The 23,975-nt window shown below is 41.2% G+C and overlaps 1 protein-coding gene across 1 annotated transcript in view; it reads right to left on the reverse strand.

Moving 5' to 3' along the window:
* Positions 1-18,888, reverse strand: part of ADAMTS3 (ADAM metallopeptidase with thrombospondin type 1 motif 3) — a 143,256-nt gene extending 124,368 nt beyond the window's left edge. The window contains exons 1-3 of the mRNA XM_042470322.1: positions 18,696-18,888; positions 15,103-15,130; positions 4,695-5,089 (exon numbers count right to left, since the gene is read on the reverse strand). Coding sequence (XP_042326256.1) covers positions 4,695-5,089; positions 15,103-15,130; positions 18,696-18,767 — 495 coding nt within the window. The 5' untranslated portion in view covers positions 18,768-18,888. The remainder of the gene's footprint in view (positions 1-4,694; positions 5,090-15,102; positions 15,131-18,695) is intronic.
* Positions 18,889-23,975: the final 5,087 nt, after the last annotated feature.

A 23,975-nucleotide genomic window follows, 5' to 3' on the forward strand; every position in this document is an offset into this window, starting at 1 on the left:
TCCCCATTCATCTCCCTCTTTTGCTCTCTAAAGTCATATTTGCAATCAAATGAGAATCTGACCACCAGCTAGAAGACAATGGCACACAATAGAATAAGGGATAGACAAGAAAAGAAGTCTCTTTCCACGTGATTCATGCGGGCTGAAGAATTGTGTGGATAACAAATCACTTGCTGAAACAGAAAGTGGAAAATGTAAAGTCAACTATTTGGAGTCTTTGCCGTATCAAACCACCAGGACACCAGCCCTTGACTTATTCATGTGGGCAATGAGAGCATCTGCCACCCCACTTAGGCTTCCCAATTCTCTGTGATCTTTATTACAACCATCAAAGTTGCTGTAGTAAAACAAGTTATCCCAGCAACAATATATTGCTGTGTGTTATGCCTGTGGTGGTGCAAAGTACTCCGAGATGGGTTAGTGCTGGATGAACAATTAAGATCCTCTAGAGAGTCATCATGGATTAGTGGTTTGAATGTTGGACTATAACTCTGGAAATCAGGGTTCAACTCTCCACTCAAGCACAAAAATTCAGTGAGTGATCTTGAACAAGTCACACACTCTCAGCCTCAGAGGGTGGCAGTGGCAATGGCAACCCCCCCCCCCTAAAGAAACATTCAAAGAAACCCTATGATAGATTTACCTTAGGCTTGCCATAAGTCAAAAAATAATTTGGAGGAACATAACAACAACAAGCTTTGCAAAAGAGCTGCTCCTGGTGCAGTACATCACTGTCTATTTGGATGCAAGACAGGTGATGTGTTCCCCATTTCATGTTCTTCAGTGAAAATGGGCTGTCGGATGCCATCTATCATTACAAAGGCAAGTGGGAAAGTGAGTCTCCAGCTACTGTCTTGGGTTGTGTTCAATTATGTCTGGAAAGAGACCAATGAGTCTAACAAACCACTGGCTTCTAACAATTTCCCCCTCCCGCTCCAATTTGTTAGAGATCAGTAAATGCTATCATATTCTCTTTCCTTTGATCCAGCTTCAAGAGTCTTCTTTGGTTCTCAGGGAAGATGTAGTTATCTGTCAGGGCTTTACCTGATAACTAAGCCAAAATTCAATGTGTGAAGTCAGTGTAACTCTGACTAATAGGAGTGGCATGAAATGACAGTGGCTAGTTATTGTCTTCATCCCCTGCTTCAGGATCTGGTCCAGCATAACAATTCTTGTGTTGTTAAACAAAAGAAGTTTAATAGTCATGTTGGCAGGCGTGTTTTGAGTGTTATAATCCAAGAAATAGCTTTGCTATGCTCTGGATAATTCTTTTGTGATGTTGATACTACTACTACAAATGGATCCTGAAAGGTTCTCTCAGTGCTCATGCCTATGACAGATATAAACATATAGAAGTAACTTATTATCTATGTTTTCATTGTTTCGGAGTATTTGTCTCATTCCACTTTCTTGGATCCTTTGGAATCGCTGTTCCTGCCTGCAGTTTGACCCTTATTTTCTCTCACATAACCTCATCCACCCTCTGTTTTATGTCTTCTTTAGGACAGGACTGACTTCTTACATTATGAGTTTCCCAAATGTTTATTTGCTGCCAAGAGTCTACTTTCTCATACCAAGGTATTGCTTAAGTACAGAATGCATATGTATAACCTCTGGTGACAGGATTGGCATTGGGTTTTAAAAAGCTTGCATAAATCAACAAGTGAGCAAACCCTGGGTCTTGCAAAGCATTCTGCTGGTTGCAACACAAGGTCTGGAATCTTGTGGGTGAGCCTGGAGTGAGGAATTGCAATTGACATTCAGCAACCCACACCTATGGAAAAAGAGACTGGTCTTTGCAGACCAGGTGGGTTCACTTAAGGTTGCTGAGATAACCAAGGCTGACCTGAACAGTCAAGGAATTAGCAATCTTGTTCAGTGTCTGCAGCTGTCATTCTGGAGATACAAAATCCAAGAGCGACACACACACAACATTAAGACTGAAAGCCTGGAACAGGAATGGGGAAAGCACAGTCAGTGGGCTCCACATACCCCCCTCCCCACTAGCTCCAGGGTCACTCTTCAGCCCCCAGTGTATTTTTTTAAAACAAAAATTATTTAATTTCTCTTAAGCTTTTTTCCAATAACTTATATTTTAACTTTAAATATATGTTCAAACAATGAATAATACCAACACTGAAAGGGTAGAATAAGGTTGCTGCCACATTGCAGAATTAATGCGGTTTGGCATCACTTTAACTATTATGGCTCCATCCTGTGGAATCCTGGGATTTGTAGTTTGCTGTGGCACCAGAGCTCTCTATCAGAGAAGGCCAAATAGTTCATAAGACGATAAGTCTCAGAATTGCATAACACTGAGCCATGGCAGTCAAACTGCATTAATTCTACACTGTAGGTGCTGCCTCAGCAAATATCCACCCTGCCAAAAAGCTTTTGGGAATGATCTTGAAGACATCATCCCCACAGTAGCAGCCACTATGGAGGGTCCTGTGCAGCTGCTGGGCAAGTGGGAAAGAACACTTTCTGCTCGCCCAGTACTCATGCCATCCCATCCAGGTATATCACACTACCAGGTGAAACATTTCATGGGATGTCACCTGGTGCAGTCCACATCCCCCACGCCCCTCTAGTGACACCACTGCAACCAAGTCAAGTACACTTTGCATAAGTAAACAAAAATATTTTGAGTCTTCTAGAGATCATCTGAAAGCTTCCAAAATGCATCTTGAAATCACTTTTAATCTTTTAACAGCTTCCCCTTTTATTATGATTTTTATTTTAGTGGTGACATTCACAGCACTATACTTTTCCAACATGGCAGGGCAATCTGGCTTTCCCCTTTTCTGTTTTGCTCTTCACACATACTCAGTATGTGATTCTGGAAGCAACTGTTTACCTTGCCTGTTGTGCATAAGCACACACAGCTACAGTAGAATCGCCTAGAATTGAATCTCATTCTTTCCTGGTCATGTTTTATCACATTATTTACTGTAGACACTCTGCTGCAACCCACCAATAAAAGTCTATCTTTCTCTAGCCCTCCTTCACCATCCTCTCAATGCCAATGCTGCAAATAAATAAATAAATAAATAATAAAAATGGTCCAGCAAGACAGAAAACAAGAAAAGAGGGGGTGGGTTGTGCTCTTGTAATGACTTTGTAAAAAGGAGCTACTTTGTCAGAGGCTTTGCTAACTGACATATTAACAAATGAATGAATCCCATTGTGGGAGAAAGATGGGCTATAAACCTTTGAAATGAAATAAAATAAAAGTGCTATAAAATCCCTTTGCATACTGATATTACAGATTAACACAGCTATGTTTCTGAATTCAACTTCCAACACTGGCTAGGCTGATGGGAGCTGCAGTTCAGCAACATCTGGAGGGCTGCACTTTGCCTTACTCCTGCTTTAAAGGCCAATGCAGGACAATGCTGGAGGGGGAAATGTTACTAACGGTGGGGAAGCAGAAGACTGAACAGAAAAGTAGACAACAACAAAAAAAAATTGGCCAGTGCCTGGCTGTGAAAAAAAAACACATAAATTGAAAAGAGACAGCTTTCCATGGTGCCACTGTAGTGGTGTCCAAAAAAAGTCCAGTGTGGGATGTCTCCTGCTGCCCAAAGCCCTCAAGGCACAGGCAAGGAGACACACATTCCTTTCAGGCAGAGAAGACTTTGCACCAATTTGTGGGCTTCTGCTCTGTAAAAGATTCTGAATGTTGTACTATTTGGGCATAGAACCAATGGGTGTTTTCTCCTGAAAGAAGAGCTACCTTTCATGCACACACTTATATACGAGGGATTCCTCATTTTTGTCACACTTCAAATGCTCTGCTATTTGCCAGCACTTCTTTAAGGATGCCCAAGTCTTCTGTCTTAAATACAAGATCTCACACAGACATCCAGCTTATCAACCACATATGCCTTCTCTTCCCACCCCCACCACACATCTCCTTGCAGTCTGTTCTACTGACTGCATACCTTAAGCCAAATCTTGCTTAATCGCATTTGCTGTCTCTTTCCTCACTACAAACACCTAGTTACAGGTGAGGGATGAAGTCAGAATGCAGAATATGAACCAGCAAGTTTCTTCTGAAAAACTTCTGGAATTGGCAACATTAGCCACTTCTGAATATGTATTCTGATGGAATTAACTTAAAATATAGGTCCCCATCATTGGCCTATATTTGGGGAAGGGGATGAGACAGAGGCATTTGACAGCCTCCATGTCAGTAAAGCCACTCTAGATTTCAGACCACACTTTAAATGAACAATTTGAAACTTTTTGTGGTATGCAGTTCAGCATTTTAGATGGCTCTTTTAAAACGTGGACCTAGAGTGGATTTACTACCTCACTGACATGGAGTCCAACAGCCACCACTGTTGTCAGGGTCTCCAGCCCTCAGACCTAATCCAGGTCACCAGAGGCCCCAATTCCAACCCCCTGTCCCCACCTCTTCTAGTGTTCCTCTAAATTTTACTACAAGGGAAAGATTCTCTGATTATCTCTCATTCTAAGTTCACATAGCAAAAAATCAAACAAAACAAAAAAAAACACAACAACATTTAAAAACAGCCTTACCCAGAAGAAAATATCATATTCTTGAAATTCTTTTCTGTTCTAGACAAAACCATTGTATGTTCTTGACACATTCTGAAGTTTTCAGGCAAATAACCCAGTGGTCAATGAATGTGTATCAAAAAGCGAAGCTGAAAGAAAACATATCTTACCAGGCCATCACAGTTGCTAACAGCGACAGAAGCTCCTGGTATATCTACAAGGTCTCCAACATATGCACAGTTGGTTTGCAGCAATTCCTTTTTCCATATCCTGTCTGTGATAGTCTCTGTCTGACCATCAGTTCCATTTTTCATTTTGACAGTATCTTCATACCACTCCACCACTGCTCCAGGAGCTATTAAATGTGTGTTAGGCCTGAGTCTGAGGTGGAATTCCTTTCCAAAAGCAGACACATTAAAGTACAGTTGCTTGGGGCTTGGAGAGACATCCCTTGTGGATCTCCTTGAATGGCTTGCAGAAACAATATTGGAGATATAACTTCCATCTGCACTGGTGCTGACTGGGATTGCTAGAACATAGTGCTTTAATTTGCTTTTTGATATTCCTGCAGAGGGAAGCAGAAGAAACAGCAAAATTCATGCATATATTATACTGGGATTCAGTTGGATCAGTTGGCATAATTGCATTGGTGGCCACTAATGTAGAAACCTTTCAAGAGGCAGGGACATTGCCTCCAAGTCAACAGCCATTTCTTTACTTCCCTAGTACATGCCCTACCTTTCCATACTATCTCCTGGGATGGAATTCAGAGACATAGCCATGTTAGTCTAGAATAGCAGTATGCAAAGGGATCTTATAGAACCTTTGAGACTAATTGAAAGTAAGAAGTTGTAGCATACATTTTTGTAGATTTGGTCTACTTCATGGGATGAAATAAAAGACAAAATGAGTAGTGTGGTGCTATTTGAGCCTGAGTGCTGAGCACAAGTAGCACCACTGCTTCCATCTGATCTTCCCCCATTGCCCTGCTAACCAGTGTACCCATTTGGCCCCTGGGCACTGGGGCCACTTTTGCACTATAAAATGATAGTGTTTTGATACCAGTTTACCTGCCAAGGACCCATTTGTCCGTCTTTTCTGGCTGTCCATGATATCTTCAGCATTCTTCTCCAACACATTTCAACTCAGCTTATTCTATGTTCAGCTCTCGCACCCATACATGGGGATGGAGAATATTATGGCTTAGATGATTCTAATTTTAATGTTCACCTGTATATCCTTACTCTTTAAGATACTGTCTAGTTCCTTCATAGCTACCTTTCCCATTCCTAGTCATCCCCTACAGATTTCTCAGACCACCATTTCTGTTGTCAAAAAAGAGAAAGGATGAGAGGATCAGTTGTCTGTTCCGGAAGCCTCCAGAAGAATGGCAATTAATCTAAATGGTTTGGTGACCCCACTCCATGAACTAAAAAACACTGTTCTCCAACCCACATGTGGATGCCACCCCCTTTTCTGTTTAGACTGAGGTGGGTTTGGGGGGGAAGGAGGTCATTTTGGTAATCTGTGAGGCTTCCAGAGTACCTCAGAAGTCAAAAATTGCTGCCTGGACATGCTGGGGCTGCCCGTCCCTGCATATATATAAAACTGCAGATACAAGTTCCATTGAAATTAATAGGGCTTTCTCCCAAGTAAATGGGTATGGGATTGCAAACTAAAATGCTGAATGATGCACGTGGGAAGGCACTATACAAATATTTTCCCGAGAATAAAAAGGCTTCCTCTTCATGTTTAAGTTTCAAGGCCGGAATAGCTTGTTTAAGACTCCTCTAGTAATATCCTCAGATTTCATCATGGAAGCAAATATGCTTATTAAAAGAGAAGAACCAGCTGCTTGCAAGCAAGTGGGATGCAATAGGAGGAAGGGGAGAAAGAGGAGACACTAACAAGATTGCTTGTGGTCAGCAGTGGAAGACCTAGAGGAGGAAGCTTTTTTAGTAAAAAGTATTCAAAGGCAATTAAAATCAAATGTGACATACTTAAATACTGATGACTTGAGTTGACTTCCTTCATCCTGTTTCCAGAGTTTACTGTCTATGGAAATGCAATTCCATCCATCCTCTAGCAGTAGGAAAGAATCATTTCTCTTCATCATTTGCCAACCCCCCACACAAATGTGTGCCCACATACTCAACTATCAGGAATGCCCTGCTACAGTAATTTGAAGCTCTTCTAAGCGTCAAATCAAAAAGAGAGAGAGATAAGGCTGAAAATGTTTAACACACAAATCTGAAACTTTGGAAGGCTTGGTTGACTCCAGTGGAATAACCCAGTAAGGGCTTCAGATTGCAACAGAAGGAATTTTAAATTGCTCTCATTCTGTTTTCCCTGTCTCAACATTTCTGCTACAGCTGCAAAACAGACACGGGGTAAGGATTTGTTTAAGAAAGCATATCCCATCCCTATAGGAAGTGTTCCAAAATGTATAATTAGCCAAGAAGGTGGAATTTCTAAGAAAAAGGCATTTAGCAAGTTTCCTGGAGGGGACCCCATTACATTCAAGAAAAGACCACACAAGTTGGTCTTATTTACCTTATTAGAGTTAATTGCAACTTATGGACAGTTTGTTTCAGCTTTGCTTTTTTGTTTGCTTTCTTTGCAGGTTTGTGGGTAAAAACTACTGTATACTTAAACAGGAAAAGAAACAAAGACATTAGCCATAATTAACTACCGGTAACTTGAATCTCTGAAGAGTTAGACATTTAGTAAAATGTGTGCTTTATTCAGAAGTAAAGCCTACTGTGTTAAGTAGAGTTTTACCTATAAAAGCAATGCAAGAGATTGCAATGTACAGTATGTGAAATCCAATTCTAGAAATGCAACCTGTATTGTTATTCAAGAGGAGCTCCAAAGGGGTGGTTATTTCTCCCGGGCCTCTTACATTCATCTGTAATACAACCTCTCCTTCGGTAATTCCATGGTAAATCCTAGAATGCTTTGAAAATGAGAAGACAATAGGCAGAATAGCAGGCTTTGCAGTATGTCAGTCAGAATCACAGAATAGAATCACAGAGTTGAATGCGACCACAAGGGCCATCCAGTCCAACCTCCTACCATGCAGGAACTCACAATCAAAGCTTGATATACAGGAACTGAGTTACTAGTGACTCAGTACCTCAGTTGAAGAAAGATATAGTGGGACCTCGGGGATGCTTTGATTTGGATTTCCTGCATGGCAGGGGATTAGACTGGATGGCCCTTGCGATCTCTTCCGACTCTATGATTCTATGATCAACTGGTGTTTAGTTCCAGGAAACCCCATGGACAACAAAATCCATGGATGCACACATTACAAATAACAGCATACCAAAACGGTATCCCAAATGGCAAAATTAAAGTTTGCTTTTTGGAATTTATACTTTGTACTTATTTTCAAATTGTGGATGCTTGAATCCGTGGATAAAAAAATCCATGGATAAGGATGGCCGATAGTATCTTTGAGCTGGATGATGTTCAAAGGATGGTGAAAAGAAGGCAAATGTTCTTTAAGATAAGCCCTGTGTGCAGTGGTTTATGATTGATTGATTTTATATTTCACTGTTCTGCCACTATGTGACCACAGGCAGTTCACAATATAAGTTGAAATGAAATACAGTTTAAGCAATGGGTGATGCAAAGTTAAACAATTAAATATCAAAAACAGCTATATGAAACCATTTAAAAAGTAGTTAAAACATAGTACTAATGATAAAAATGAGGCACACCCCAATTACAAGACCCTCTGCAATGAATAGTTAGCAGTCAAAGGCCTAGATAAATAAAATGGCTTTTGCCTGCTGGTGGAAAGAAAGTAGAAAGAGGGCCAACCTGGCTTCCCCTGGGAAGGACTTCCACAGCTGGGAAGAGCCACTAAGAAGTTTCTCTTCCATGTGTCATCACTACTGTGATAGTAGCTGGGCCAAGAGAAAGCCTTCTGCCAAGGATCTTAAAACTCAAGCAGGCTCATATCAAAAGAAAGCCAGTATGCTTGAGAGCACCGGGTACGCTTAGTCCAGAAATAGAAAGACTAAGACATTATCTGATACCCATCTTCAAATACCAGTGCTGCTTCATTGAAAGGTTCCAAACAAAAGTTCGATAGCCATCTATCAGGGAAGCTTTAGCTGTTTGTTTCCTGTAATGGGGAGAGGTAGAATTAGATGAGCCTTGAACTTCCAACTCTATGATTCTATGATGTTGGTCTGTCTTTCCACTATCAGCACTTGCTTCTTGGCTCAGCAAACCCAAGTCATGGAGATGCTGTTTATAAATTTTAGCATGTCCTGATAGAAAGGGGAAAAGGAAGTCTTTTAAATATATTGGCAAGCATACTCAAGTCAAATGAAAAATGGTTCATTACTAAACGGTTGGCCCTTATCTGCTTTATGCCACAGATTAACTATATTTGTAAGTGACCAATTCTGGCCTGATGTACATTTTTACCGGCATTTTTGGTTAGGAAAATTGCATTAACACATACTGAGATATTGGTTTAATTTTCCTGTGACCTATGTAAAATCCCAGGCCTAGAACTTGGAAAAGCTCTTTTTTTGTATTCTCACAATTTTCCAGTCAGCATGGTCACTGGAAAAAGCAACTTTTCTAAGCTCTGGTGCATACCATTCAATATTCGACACATGAAAATTGGGATGCATGAGGCCAAGCAAACATCAAACTGTGATCAAGATGACAAGAGTTATTAAGGAGGAAGAACACACAAGTCGGGAGAGATTGCAGCAGTTTGCTTTTGTCTGAGTCTACTGGGAAGGACAAAGTTCTGCTCCCTCCTCTCCTTCCTGACAAGTCAAGTAAATGCAATGTACTTTTGCATTTTGAACTCAGTTTGCAGCAACTGAAGTAAACTGAGGACAAAGGGGAAAAGTAGGAGGAGGAGAGAGAAACTGGGACATTTGAAAAGCAGCTGAAAGTGGGAAAACAACAGATTAATCAAGCCTGGCTAAATTGGGACAGTTATGGGTAGGTTAAGGTAATGAATAGATACATAAACAACATACACACATGGATAAAACATAATGCATTTGATGACCGGAATGTAGTCTCACATAATCCCATACAAGTTGTTAGTCCCTTTCGGTTATTTTTCCAGGAGGCAAAAGAATATATAAGCAGGTTTTTGGCCCTGTTGATGCTGAAGGATGGTGGTGGTGGTTGTTAAAAGAAGATGCCACTCTTTTTGACCAGCCCCTGCCACACTGGGGGGGGGGGGGGAGCCATGGCAACCCCCCCTTATCAGACAGCCTATGAAACACTGATTTTAGTAATATTAAAGTATTTTGATTTATTCCTGCTTTTAATAGGATAGCTTAATTATTAAACTGTTTTAATATGATTGATTTTAGCTGTATTCTGTTTTGCTTTATATCATGTACTGCCTTGAGTTCCACTTTGGGGAAAAAAAATGGAAAGGTGGAAAATTATTAATTAATTGCAACAAGACTTGTTGTTTTTTTAAACTAAGTGAGGTGAGTGCCTGATGTCACCATCCCATGATTTAAAAAGCCTAAAGAAGGAGTGGGAATTGTGTAGCCCTCCAGATGTGGTTAAACTGGAAATCCCAGCAGCCTTGGCCAGCACAACCAATGGTGAGGCAAGCTGAGTGTTGCAGTTCAACAGTGTTTGGTGAGTCTGGCCTATGACCAAAATTGAATTCCTGGCTCCAGTTAGAGCCAACTGCTCAATATTTGCCTAAGCACTTTGACTGTACAGGTTGCCAGACTGAAAAGTGTGAAGGGTTCCTAGATTCTTAATTATAGTGCAGAAGACAGAATTTCAGCAACTCATGCTTGATGCTGGTTGCACTACATCCCATACCTGTTAAAATTCCCTCTTTTATCCAACCATTAAAGGCATAGGTGCCCTCTCTTACTTTCTACTCTGGCAACCCTACTTTCAACAAATTGATTCAATGACTACTTTGCTTAATTCAGCCACTGGTTTTAGACCTCAGTCTTTTACCCTTTACAAGCTTCCTTAGGAATAAACCCCAGCAAAAAGAGTGGAGGTTATTCCAATGTAAACAGGTTTCGACTTGTTTTATAAAGACTGTACAATTTCTATGAAATCTAATAGGCACCAGGGTACAGCTCCCCCTCCTCTCCAAAAAACTGCAAAGATCTCCCAAGGGGTCATTCAAAATTCTCCAGTTGATTCAAGACTAAATTGGGGGCAGAGGTGGAAAGGACTCTTTTGTCAGCCTAGAATGTCTGTTTTCTGCCTCTGGGGAGAAGCCAAGTAAGCTTGCACTCTCCTAAGGGCAGTCAGCCAATGTCATTTGGTGAAGTTAGAAAGCCAAAGCCTTGTCAGAAACCCATCAGCATTATCAGTATTCTGTCACCTCCTCACTTGTAGGGCTGGCAGAATTCAAGAGCAGAGATTCAAGAGGACTGAGCCAAGAAGGCTTTGTAGCACAAAATACTATCCACGCTCCCAAGATTTCTTTTCCCTTACCACAACAGCTAAAAATATTCTATCCTTTTTTTATTGTTAGCAAGATGTCATCCAATGATGCATGAGAACTGGGCTGTTCCTTAAATTATATATGAGACTGAAAGATACTGCTAGCTTGTATTGTTTTCCAGGAGTGACCAAATACAGTACTTCTTTTTTCTTTGTAGACCACAGGTTCTGGACAGGTATATTGCTACCTAGATCCCTGATACATGCCAATGGTACATTGAACTGGATTACTGTAGGCTCTTTGAGGGTTATTAAAGTGTTCATTGGAGTTACAAAGACAGGAACTTGAGATCTCAGGGCCACAACATCTTGTAATGTCACAAGAAGCAGGCTCTAGTGATGTTACAATTATGATGTTACAAAGGGCAGTCCATGGTGGTGCCAATAAGAATCAACCACAGTTGCATAAAGTATGCAATTTAATTTTTTTTTAAATGTAAAAAATGATGACCTTTCAAGACAGTGCTGCCATCCTGAGATTTTTCTGCGTTACTCCAAGGTTTGGAAAAGAAGGGCCAGGCCCTGAGGTCTGGCAACCTTAGTAGTCATGTACTCTCTTTTAAAATGGACAGCATTTGAAGGACTGACAAGCAGATAGTTCTCTCTTTGCAAAGGAGCTCTATTTGAAAGATTCTGCCCTAACAGCCCTCAGCTGGCCAGGTAATGCAATGGGAAATGATCATGATGTCAGGATGAAAGTCATGGGCATCCTACCATGATAGCATGGGGAAAGTTGTGAACATGGCAGAAGTCTTGAGTGGAAGTTGGAATGGGAACAAGAAAGATGATGAGTGAAGCACCCTCAACTGGCATTTCCAGAATGTGGCTGAACAGGACTCAGTCAGCTCCTGAAACCTGTGGCTAAGAGCTGTTTGGGAAATCTGTTATCACCAGCTAGTGGTCATCTCTTCATTTGGTGAGAGAGGACAGAGTTTTGAGAAAGCCATATGGCCTGAACTCTCCAGACCACAAGCCTGTAGATGCTAGGAAAAACCTGTTCTCGAAGCTTTAAGTTTCAGGAAGGGTGGTCATTGTAAATGCTTCTGAAGATTCTTTGAAAAGATATGCCTAGAATTAAATCTGGAACCTTCTGCAACAAACCACTGTGGTATGGCCTCTTTCCAAGGCAGTCATTCCCTCTGCTGTAACTCTTTAGCAACTGGCATCTCCTCTCCAAAATCTAAAGTATCCATTACTACTGCAGAAATTGCTGACACTATGCATATCCTTAGTTGATTCTAGAACTTGGAAATATTAACTACAATTCCCATAATCCCCTGACCAATATGGTATCTCTCCTACATGTTGTGAATTGGTCAGATGATATTCCATCATTTTTCAGAAAATGAGTCTTTAGAAAGCCACCCAAGAACAGAAAGAGCTGAGCTAAGAAATACAGGAAGGGCTTAGACTAAACAGGTCAAAGGAAAGTTTTCAAAACTTCCAAGGCAACCTTCTGAAGTCATTGGGAAGTAAGCTTTGCCTGTCAGAGATCCCCTGGAATTGGTTTAACCCTCCATAATAAGAAGTTAAAGACCTTGAAGTTTTTGCTTCAAAAGACTAGCCAGCATATCATAAGCAGTGAGCAAAGAGGAATTTAAAATTTGACAGAAACTCTGTCCCTCTCCCCTCCCTATTTACACAGAAAATATAATGCCTGTTTAACACATGTACAAGAATTAAGAAACCTTCAAGTCAGCCTCATTACAAGGCCACAGGCATTTTGTTAGCTTATCTGCCCACACATCTCCCTCAACATGAGTGTTAAGAGTTGCCAGTGTGGAAACTAAGTCTCAGCTCCAAGCAAAGCTGGCTCATGTCATCATAAGACACTAAATTTACATGGTGGAGAATTTCCCTCAGTCATGAAGGGTAACAGAGTAAAGCCAAAGCTGGAATGCACAAGCATTGCCTGGCCTGAAGTTCCTGCTTGAACATAAGGTTTTTATAATTCTTTCTACTGAGGAGAGCCAATGGCCAGCCTGGTTGGACCACTGGAGAAACTGAACAACTGGGCTGGCCATTAGCTCTCTTCAATAAAGGTTTATAAAAACTTTCTGCTCAAACAAAAACTTCAGACCAGGCAATGCTTGTGCATCCCAGTTACACAAATCCCCAGGTCCTATTTGACACCTGCCTATGGCTCATGTCTAAGTTATCCAGAGGTACAGCAGTAATTGAAGGGTACCAACTCTCCTAATATACAGAAACTTCCCTGTTTCTTTTTCTGGATATTACCACTACTATCCACAAATACCCAAGAGCCAATGTGGTTTGGGTGTAGGATTAGGACTTCACGAGACCAGGGTTTGAAACCCTAGTCAGGAATGGAAATCCACTGGGTGATCTTGCACAATGACAAACTGCTCTGAATAAGTGTTGCCAGGAAAACCCTATAACAGATTCACTATTAGTCAAGGCTCGATGGAAGTTACATTACATCACAACCACCAGAAAGTATCAAAAACAGTCCCTTTATTCATGCACTACTTCATAAAGAGAAACAGGGAAAAAGAGGCAGGGGAGGCACGCATTTAGCCCCCTCCCAAAGTTGAAGCCTTTATCCCATCTGTTGTAAGTCTACTGTTCATTTATCTCATTGGGTGAACCTGTATTTTAGCTTTGTGAAAGAAGGACAAAGTTTAGTCTATCCTATATAGAAGAAATTTAAATTCTCTTAGCATGTTGGTTGTCCTGTCTTCACCTTTCCCAACCCTGAGATATCATGACATACTTGCAAAAGGATCAGTCTGGGATGCTTCAAATGACTGGATTGGATACAGGAATGTATTTGGCCCAAATTCCTTTTGTTATTCTATCCCATGATTTTTTATTGCTCTGTTTTATATTCATCTCTTACATTTCATTATAAATGTGGTTTATGAAATACAATGTCCCATCTTTGGTGAATAATGTAGTATAGATAGATTAAATAAATACACACAATGCAAGAACAGAAGAAGAACACTGTGGGATCAGACCAAAGGCCTTGTTTAATCTAGCATCCTGCTCTTCCACTGTGACCAGCCAGAAGGAATCAGAAGCCCAGCGGTGATTCTGGTCCTGGAGACAGCACAAGGCTATCCTGACTAGAAGCTCCATGAATTTGTCTAAGATACCTTTAAAGCCCTTTTTACCCAAGCCAGTATTGGTGCTATAGCTTTGTGGCATTCAGCTGAGACTGAAAAGGTTCAAGCCCCCACATAGAATTTGGGCCAATCATTTTCTCTCAACCTAATGCTGTTCCACAAAGTTGTGATGCGGATAAAGGATCAAAGCAAGGAACTAATGCACTGTCTTGCACTCTTTGAGGAAAGGCAGAATATAAATATTATTAATACTTAGGTAAATTTGTAAGTGGCATAGTGATTTGAGTGTTGGACTATGACTCTGGAGACAAGGGTTCAGTTCCCCATTTGGGCATGAAAGCAAGTGGATGACCTTGGGCAAGTCACATGCTCTCAGCCTCAGGGTAAGGCAATGACAAACCTTCTCTGAACAAATCTTGTAAAGAAAACCTCCATTATAAATTTGCCACAGGGTCAGTCACCATAAATCGGAAACAACTGGAAGGCACACAACAAAACAACAACAAAATTGTAAGTAGCATATAATCCTGTAATTTAGAGATCTGAATCCAAAGGTTCTCTACTACACTCTTTCTTTTAGAGAAGGAAACATTCAACCCCAAGTTTCAGGAACTGATTCAAATTCCATTGTTAATCTTAATTTGAGTACAACCAATAAATAAATAGAATTTAACTACATGTTACTTTGTTATTCAACAATTGGTTGAATTGGTCTACTCTAGTTGGTACTACCCAACACGATGCCAGCCATTACTTGTTAATTAGGACTATATTTCTCTGTGCATGTAGCCCTGGCAAAAGATGCCCTCTGGGCATGTGCAGAATGCCATCACAACAAAGTCATTTCATCCATATTTATTTCAGTAGGCTGCCAGTTACCCTGACTTGTGTAAACTACATGCTTCTTATTATACAAAGTAAGACTAAATGCTTGAAAATTCAGTGACAGCATGATGCTCTTGTCATTGGTTGAAATGCAAAATCAACTATAACAAACAAGATACAGTCTTACCTGTTTGAATAATTTCTTCCTTAGCAGCCTGCAAAAAGAAATTAAAAAAAGAATCACACAAATATCAATTATCTTTTGATATGACTATAGTAGCGGAATCATATTCAGTGTCCATTTCTTGAAAGGTGTCGAAGCAAAAGCACCATAATCAGAAATGCTGGAACACATTCTGTCTAGCCCAGGGTTCTGTTTCCCACTATGGCCAGCTAGTGCTCACAAGGAAGACATGAAAATGATGGCTGTTACCCATTATTCAGTGCTAGCATCTGGCCCTCAGTGAGGCAGTATGGTGCAGTTGCTAGACAACTAGGACTTGGGAGATCTATTGTATATATTTGACTATAAGGTGACATGTATATGTGGAGAGTAGGTACTGAGACCAAAAATATGGATTTTTAACTGGCCTGTGGATAAGTACAGTGCTAACACTGACCCGTAGATAGGTTGACCCAGAGTTTTTGGGTCAATTTCTTGAATAAAGTTTCTAGACTTAAACATGAGTATATACAGTATGTTGAAATTCCCATTGAGCCAAGAAGTTCACTGGGTGACCTGGAGTCAGTCACCTTCTGAGAGCCTGACCTACCTATTCTGCTCTAGTTCCTCTCACCTGCCCTCCACCCAACTTGCTCCATATCCAGGAACAGTGTGGCTTGTAAGTGGATAAACAGCTGTTCCTCAGTGCACTAAGAAGTCTCCATAAATAATAAGTTTCACATAAACAGCTTGAGCTAATAAACCCAATTTCTGAATGGGCCATTCTATGATATTGCACTGCTGAGCCAAAAAAATTAGGGTCAGATGGCTGAAGATTTTTTAAGCTAATTAAACCTTTAATTTCTAAAGGATGCAGGGAGTGAGAGGAACAGGTATCTTGACAGCCCTCCAGAGACAAAATGCCAAAAAAATCAAGACAACTGGAAATCTTTCATTCCCCCGCCTTAGAACTTAGCTTATAGAGAATGATGGGCCAGAGAGACTGATCTCTGAACAAACTAACTACTACAGTTGAAAAGTATGCACCCCTCTTAGCAATAATAGCTTTGTAAAGTTGAAGGCTTTCATGGCCAGCATCCATAGTTTGTTGTGGGTTTTTAGGGCTATGTGGTCATGGGTAGTGCCATCTCACGATGTGTCTGAAGTATGACAGCCTACATTTTGTCGTTTTGGCAAAACATCAGGAATAAACTCTCCTAGAACATGGCCACATAGCCTGAAAAACCCACAAAAAATTAGGCCAGCCTTTTCCAATCTCTTGCCTTCCAGATATTTTTGACTGTAATTCCCATAATCCCTAGCTAGCAAACATAACAGCTGGTCACACTCTCTGCAGTGTGAAGCTAACCAGACTTATAGAAGAAGTTGTTCAGAGGAACTCAACAACAGGTTCATCACAGGTGTCTTCTAGAGGTCTTGGAGGAGGATGCCGTCTTTGTGAGGTGGATCCTGAAGACTTCACACACAGGAGAGCCTCAATTGCAGGGATGGGAATTACATGGCCCTCCAAAATGTTATGGGACTGCAATCTCCATCTCAATGGTGAGGGGTACTGGAAATTGCAACCCAAAACATCTGGAGGACCACATAAAACCTATCCCAGCTCTAGTGTTTAGTGGACTATAGCAATTGTAGCCCAACATACCCACACAACACCAAGTTCAAGATGGCTGGCCAAATTGACTGATAAGATAGATGATTTAAAAATCATCAGCATCCTCTCAGACTTGTCACTAAAGAGCTGTCCATCTTTTAAAATAAGGTGCCAATGCCAGCACTATGTGCCACCTCAAAGCTGTAAAAAGTCGGGGATCCCAATCCACCAGTGAAATGCATCTGAAGATATGATGAATGTTGTTAAATCCCCCACCATTACTGCAAACCAGTTCCAGTTAGAGTAAGCCTAGCAAATCATATTGAGAGACACAGCTGTGTTAAGTCTGGAATATCAATATGCAAAAGGATCTTGCAGCACCTTTGATACTAACTGAGTGAAAGATGCTCTGGCATCTTTGCAGATGTGAGAAAAGGCAAGAGTATCCTGGCAAAGACATGCAATCATGATGAAGGTTTTGAGACACATCGCACTTAACCCATGACGATCCAGGAATGCTCCAGCAACAAACCATTCCCGGGACCTTTCCCTGAATGTTGCTGGAGCATTCCTGGATCTTCATGGATTAAATCCTGTATAAGTGCAATGTGCAAACGCGCTGAAGATTTTCAGACACAACTTTATCAGGAGTATGCCTTTTTCTTCCCCATTTCCCTACACCTGATAATCTCCAAGGTTCACAAAAGCTTATGCTACAACACCTTTCACTCCAAATGCATCTGAAGAAGTAGACCGAAGTCTAGAAAAGTTCATGCTGCCAGTTTCTTTTCTTTCAGTTAGTCTCAAAGGTGCTACAAGATCTTCCTACATACCTTTCACTCAGTTAGTCTCAAATGTCCACTAAATCAAAGACCGTTCTATACCTGCTGCCTTCCCATTCCACAATGAATTCAAGAGGTCTACTTTAACCAATGGATTTTGGTCATTCCTGCCATTGGATTCTGTTGGGTGGAAGCATCTGCAGCAACACAAGACCCTCCTCTGATCTTTGGACAGAGCAGACACACCAAGAATCCTGCAGCTTAACATTCTCTTCTCTCCCTCTGGAGTAACCTTTTGTATACAGCCACACATCGCACACATCCTGTACACACACACAAAGAAAAACCCACATTCGCTAAAAGGCAAAAGTTGGAAACAAACAAAAAGGTATTTTATTCCTTGACAAATTAAAAGCCTAAGGCAGCTCAGGGGAGGATTTTGCCAAGCAGTAACTCCCTTCAAGAGCCAGGTATAACAACATCCCACCGGCAAAAGCCACAAAGGAGTGTATGTGTGTGTACGGGGAGGAAGAAGAAGCAGAAGACTGTGAAGGAGAAGAAAAAGAAGACAGAAGGAGGAAGAGACTGAAAGGGAGAAGGAAAAGAAAGAGGAGGAGGAGGAGACTGTGAAGAAAGAAGAAGTCTGTGAAGGAGGAAGAGAAGCAAAAGATTGTGAAGAAGAAGAGGAAGAGAAGACTGTGAAGAAGAAGGAGGCGGAGATGATTGTGAGGAATGGAGAGGAGGAGATGGCTGTGAGGAAGAAGAAGGAGAAGATTGAGAAGAAGTTGGAGAAAGAAACTGTAAAGAAGAAGACTGGAAGAGGAGGAGACTGAGAAGAAGATGAAGACTTTGATGAAGAAGAAAGGGAAGGAGAAGGCTGAAGAGGAGGAGGAGGAGACTGAGAAGAAGAATGCTGTGAAGAGAAGGAGGAGGGGAAGAACGTGAAGAAGATGAAGACTGTGATGAAGAAGGAGGAGAAGGAGAAGACTGATGGAGGAGGAAGAGGAGGAGGAGACGAAGACTGAGAAGCACATGAAGAGTGTGAAGGAGGAAGAGGAGACGGAGGAGGAGGAGGCTGAAGAAGATGAAGACTGTGAAGGAGAAGGAGAAAATAAAGAGTGTGAAGAAGGAGGAGGAGGAGCGACCCCCGAGAGGGGGCAAGGAAAAGGGCGAAGTGAGGCTGGAGGGGACAGAAGAGAAGGAGGAGAAGGAGGACCTACTTGCTCCTGGAGAGCCGTCCTGAGGGGCCCGAGCAGCGCGGCTGCCAGGAAGAGCAGGGAGCGGAGCCCCATCCTCCCGGAGCCGGGCTTCAGCTTCCCTTGGGCGGCCGAGGGAGGAGGAGGAGGAGAGAGTCTGGCTGGCTCTCCTGCGGCGCGTGGCCCAAGCGCCCAGCCTCTGGCCTCCTTCGGTTCCTCCTCCTCTTCCTGGGCTTCTCTCCTGAGGCGAACCTGCCGCCGGGCTCCTTAATAAAGCCGCCTTCGGAGCAAGGCCCCGCCCCTCGCCCTCGCCCCGCCCCTTTCTCCTCTCCTGGGGGCCAAAGGGGGAGGAAGGAAGGGGTCCCAGGCAGGCCAGGGCTCTTGGGGCATCACCCGGCGGACAGCCTCCCTTGCGCCCTTCCTTCCTTCCTTCTTTCCATTCATCCCTGTCTCTCTCTCTCTCTCTCTCTCTCTCTTCTTTCGCCTTCTCTCTCCCTTCCTTCCTTGCTCTCTCTCTCACTTTCTCTCTCTTGCTCGTTCTCTCTCTACCTACCCCTCCTTCCGTCCTTCCTTCCTTCCTTCCTTCCTTCCTTCCTTCCTTCCTTCCTTTCACTCTCTCCCTTCCTTTCTCCTCAATTTCTTGTTGCGTGCATCCCCATCACTTCATCCGACTTCTGGCCAGTGGCTGGAGTGGCTGGGGCTGGGGTCTCCCTCGGGAGTAACTTCGGGGGTCATTCCCACACCATGTTTTCCATTAACATTTTGATACATTTTCCACATTGAGAACAAGAGAAATGCATACAGACCAAAGAGCCCTCTCAGTCTGTAGAATCATTAGGCAGAGAGATCTTGTAGCACCTTTGAGACTGACTGAAAGAAAGAAGTTGGCAGCTCAAGCTTTTGTAGACCAAAGTCCAAATACATCTGAAGAAGTAGACTTAAAGCTTATGTTGCCAACTTCTTTCTTTCAGTTAATCTCAAAGGTGGTACAAGATCTCTCTGCATACAAATAGTCAACATCTAAACACACACAATATAGTACATATAACACATTAAGACCTACATATAAATGAAATCCATTCCGTTCATATTGACTCTTTCGTCTCCATTAATTTTCTAAATCAAATAATTTCCCCAATTTCCAAAAGTGATCATCATCCATCCTCATTTGACAACCTCCTTTTCTTCAGCTCTCCCAGGTTAGTTATCTTTATATCGAACAATAAACATGGTTATCCAACAATTTTGTGGGTGTTGTTATTCCCTGTATTCTCCCTTTAAATAAAATTACAAATGTCTCTATGACCATCATCTCAGATTTCATTAATATCTCTGGAAATTTTATTTTCAGTTTTATTGTTTTTATATGTTTCATATAATATTTCATATTGTGTGTGTGTGTGTGTGTGTGTGTGTGTGTAATTTATATATTCATGTTTGTTTATTTTTTATTATTATATTTCATATAATATTTTATATTTTAATATAATATAATATAATATATATTTATATTTATTATATTTTAATTATTATTTATATATTCATTTTTGTTTATTTTTTATTTACTGTTATTTATTTTTCAATTTATTTTTATTTCAATCTTTCTTTGCATTACTAAGGATTCTGTATGGATGAGATGGAAGGAAATCAATTGTGACACAATAAAGAAAAAACAAAGATTGTGTCTCTCTCACACACACACACATACACACCATGGACTTCCTCCCAACCCACACCATACAGAATCCTTACTCAAGTTTTTTGTACTAATGTTACTCATAAATCCTAATTCTTGCATAACATGGTCATCGTTGTGACATAAAGCAACTAAAAGTATACCTTTAAATTGCAATGCCATACAAACAGCCTCAGTGCATTCATAGATACATTGGAGATGATCATATGGGGGGAAACCAGGGAAGAAAAAGGCAACAAACCATTCCAGCAACAAACCATTTACACACAGCAGAGCCTCAAGTGCAGGGAGGGGAATTACATGGCCCTCCAAAATGTTGTGGGAGTGCAACCCCCATCTCAATGGCAAGGGATACTGGGAACTGCAATCCAAAAACATCTGGAGGGTCACCTATACCCTATCCCTGCTCTAGTGTTTACTGGACTATAGCAATTGTAGCCCAGCATAGCCAAACGGCACCAGGTTCAAGGTGGCTGGACAAACCGACCAGACAGCTATTCAAGACGTATTTTGAAGTTACCCATTTTATTTTTAAAAAATCATCAGCATCCTCCCAGCTTCTCACCTAAGAGCTGTCCATCTTTTAAAATAAGTTGCCAACGCTGGCACTTTGTGCCACCTCAAAGCATGTAAGAGGTAAGTGAATTGTGATTTGTATAGATTCCCGTTCCTACCCCTAGTAATGATGTTTTTAAACTTTTTATATTGTGATGTTTTATCTGTATTTTATTGTTTCTTTCGTGTCTGTAAGCCGCCTTGATCAGGCAATTGGAAAGCGGGATCTAAATAAAAACATTATTATTATTATTATTATTATTATTATTATTATTATTATTATCATCCCAATCAACCTGGAATCCAAAAACCTGGAGGACCAACGTTAGGAACCAGCAGAACTTTTTAATTCCTAAATCCTTCAGCCAAACTCCAAATTCCAGTATTAAAAAGGAAGGGGACGTGGCAATAACTTTGTCCTTCTTGGCCACACTGACATTGCTTGGCCACCTGTGCCCAGTTTTAATCTGTGAAATGTTGGTGGCTATCTTAAGACCAAGCAATTTATTTCCACCAAACTATCACTCAGTTACTTATGTTGAAATAAACTGGTTAGTCTTAACTCCTTTTCTTTCTATTTTTATACTAGAACAGACTAACTTGGCTCTCTACATATATACTCTAAGGCTTCATTCCCACTTGCAGATAAATTGGTTTCCAATCCGAATCAATGGATCGATTCGAAATCGGATTGTGGTTCCAACTACATTTGCCCCGATCACATTTTCTGGCATGGATTCAAATCAAAATAACCCAATTATAGTTCCCATTCACAAATGAATCGGTTCTATTTAAGCCGGTTCCTGAGGCAGATAACCCACTTGTGGTTCACTTTGGGAAATGAATCGGTTTAAACAGAATCGGGCACAGAACATCCATTTCCATTTCAATAAACCAATTCTGACCCGCATCCAGTTCCCATTTGCACTGAAGCAATTCATTTAAAACCAAATTGTGAAACTGAATCTGATTCAGTTCTGGTTCCCACTTGCGCAGATTCGATTTGGATGAAAAGAAGCACAAAAACCCAGCATCAAAAAGATGCAGGTTAAATGAGTTTAGAGCATGCCCCTCTTTTTTGAATCGATTCAAAGATTCAGATTAAATCGGAACTATGCTCATTTACACTGGTTTGAACTGAATTATGAACCAGTTTAAAAGGTAGTGGGAATGAGGCCATAGTACCTCTTATGGGCTTAGGCTGCACTCTTATCCAGGTCTACCAAGAACACGGGACTTTCCTGATCAAACATTTTTCATGCCAACTCTGAGCACTTTTGACACATTTTCCCACTTCTGACCTACATGTCTGAAAACAGGCCGTGTGTGCCATGAAATGTATTTCTCAGATTATGACATCAAGAGAATCTGATGCACAACCACGCTCCAACCTTCCTGTCTGTTTTTGTCGCCTGTGAACCGAAGTGTTGCCCTATCTGAAGGGCTGTTTTGGAGGGCTGGAAGAGATTACACTGGTAAAATTAGAAAAAGCTTTCTCCAGCTCATGTCAGTTTCAGACTTAGCATGATGACAGAGCAACTGCTTTGCATGCATAACATCTTTCATTCAATCCCTGGCATCTCTAGGCAGGTTTAGGAAAGGATTCTGATGTAAGCTGTGGAAAGACATCAATAGTATTGATGCACTCCTGAGCTAAATGGACTTACTCAGTGTAAGGCAGCGGGCAAAGTGAAGCCTTGGGGCCACATGTGACCTCCCTCTTATGGTTCTCATAGAATCACAGAGTTGGAAAGGACCACCTGCCGTGCAGCAATAAACAACTGCCATGCAGGAATACACAACTGAACATTCTTGAAAAATGTTCATCCAACCTCTGTTTTAAAGGTTACCACAGATGGAAAGTCCACCACTATCTGAGGCAGTCCATTCCACTGTTGAACAGCTCTTAGTCAATATGCAAAGGGACCTTGCAGCACCTTTGAGTCTGTGTGGTATACAGATTCATAGACTTGGTCAGAGGTAGACCAAGTGTGCAATAGCTCATGCTACAACATCTTTCAAACAACATCTATGGGTAGGCTTGTTGGCCATATGGCAAATCCAATAACATCCAAACAATGATACCTTTATTGGACCAAACAAAATGCACACTATACAAGTTGCAATCTTTTGAAGCTCCGCTGGCTTCTTCTTCAGGCAAGGTATTAAAAACCATACAGCCGGGGGGGGGGGGGGGGATGGAAGATGTTAGTCATAGGCCTGCATTTTGCTGTCTTTGTTTTCAGATGGCATGGAGGGGTATTTCTTGCAGGTTGGAACCTCCTCCATGTAGTTACTGGGAAAGTCTCAAAGTCCAGGAAATTTAACATCCATTTGTAACACAAAAAAAGATGCTTCCTTTGGAATCCAATATGTCTCCATCCTTTGTGAGGCCACAGGCCACTTTATAGGCAGAGGACACTGAATTTCTCAAGAAGCCTTCATGCTTTGCATCAGGGAAACCTTAGGTGGTGTTGAGGTAAAACATGCCAATCCGGTCCCAGAATTAAAGGAAAAAATGTTTTACCTTTGTTGGAGGTAGAAACCTCAAATATTAATGTCCCAGTCCATTGGCTCTCTCTTTAGGATTCCCTGTTGCGACTCCAAGCTGCTGCTAGACCTCTCTGCGTACTGATATTCCAGATTAATATGACTATGCCTCCAAGCTCTTAGCCATGTGCTTCCTAATGTTTAGTTGAAATTGCTTTTCATATAATTTGAACCAATTTGGCTCATTTTCTAGTCTCTTGAGCAGCAGAAAACAAGTTTGCTCTTTCTCAGAAGCCTGATTAATGTCTACGTTCCTGTCATTCTGACACCAAGTGAAAACATGGTTGCTTTCAAAAAGTTTCCATTATTGTTACTTCTGTATAACTTCTCTAATCGTTCAGTTCTCAACTTTCAATTATATAAACATTCTTACATTTTTTCTATATAATATATCTCAATCCAAGCCAATTATAAAATCATTATTACTTCATTCATTATTTAAGTAGGTTATCAAAGGATTCCATTCACTTTAAAATTTCTTCAGTGATTTCTTTTTAATTAAC

This window comes from Sceloporus undulatus, chromosome 5 (genome assembly GCF_019175285.1).
Source record: "Sceloporus undulatus isolate JIND9_A2432 ecotype Alabama chromosome 5, SceUnd_v1.1, whole genome shotgun sequence".
In the NCBI taxonomy this organism is placed as follows: domain Eukaryota; kingdom Metazoa; phylum Chordata; class Lepidosauria; order Squamata; family Phrynosomatidae; genus Sceloporus; species Sceloporus undulatus.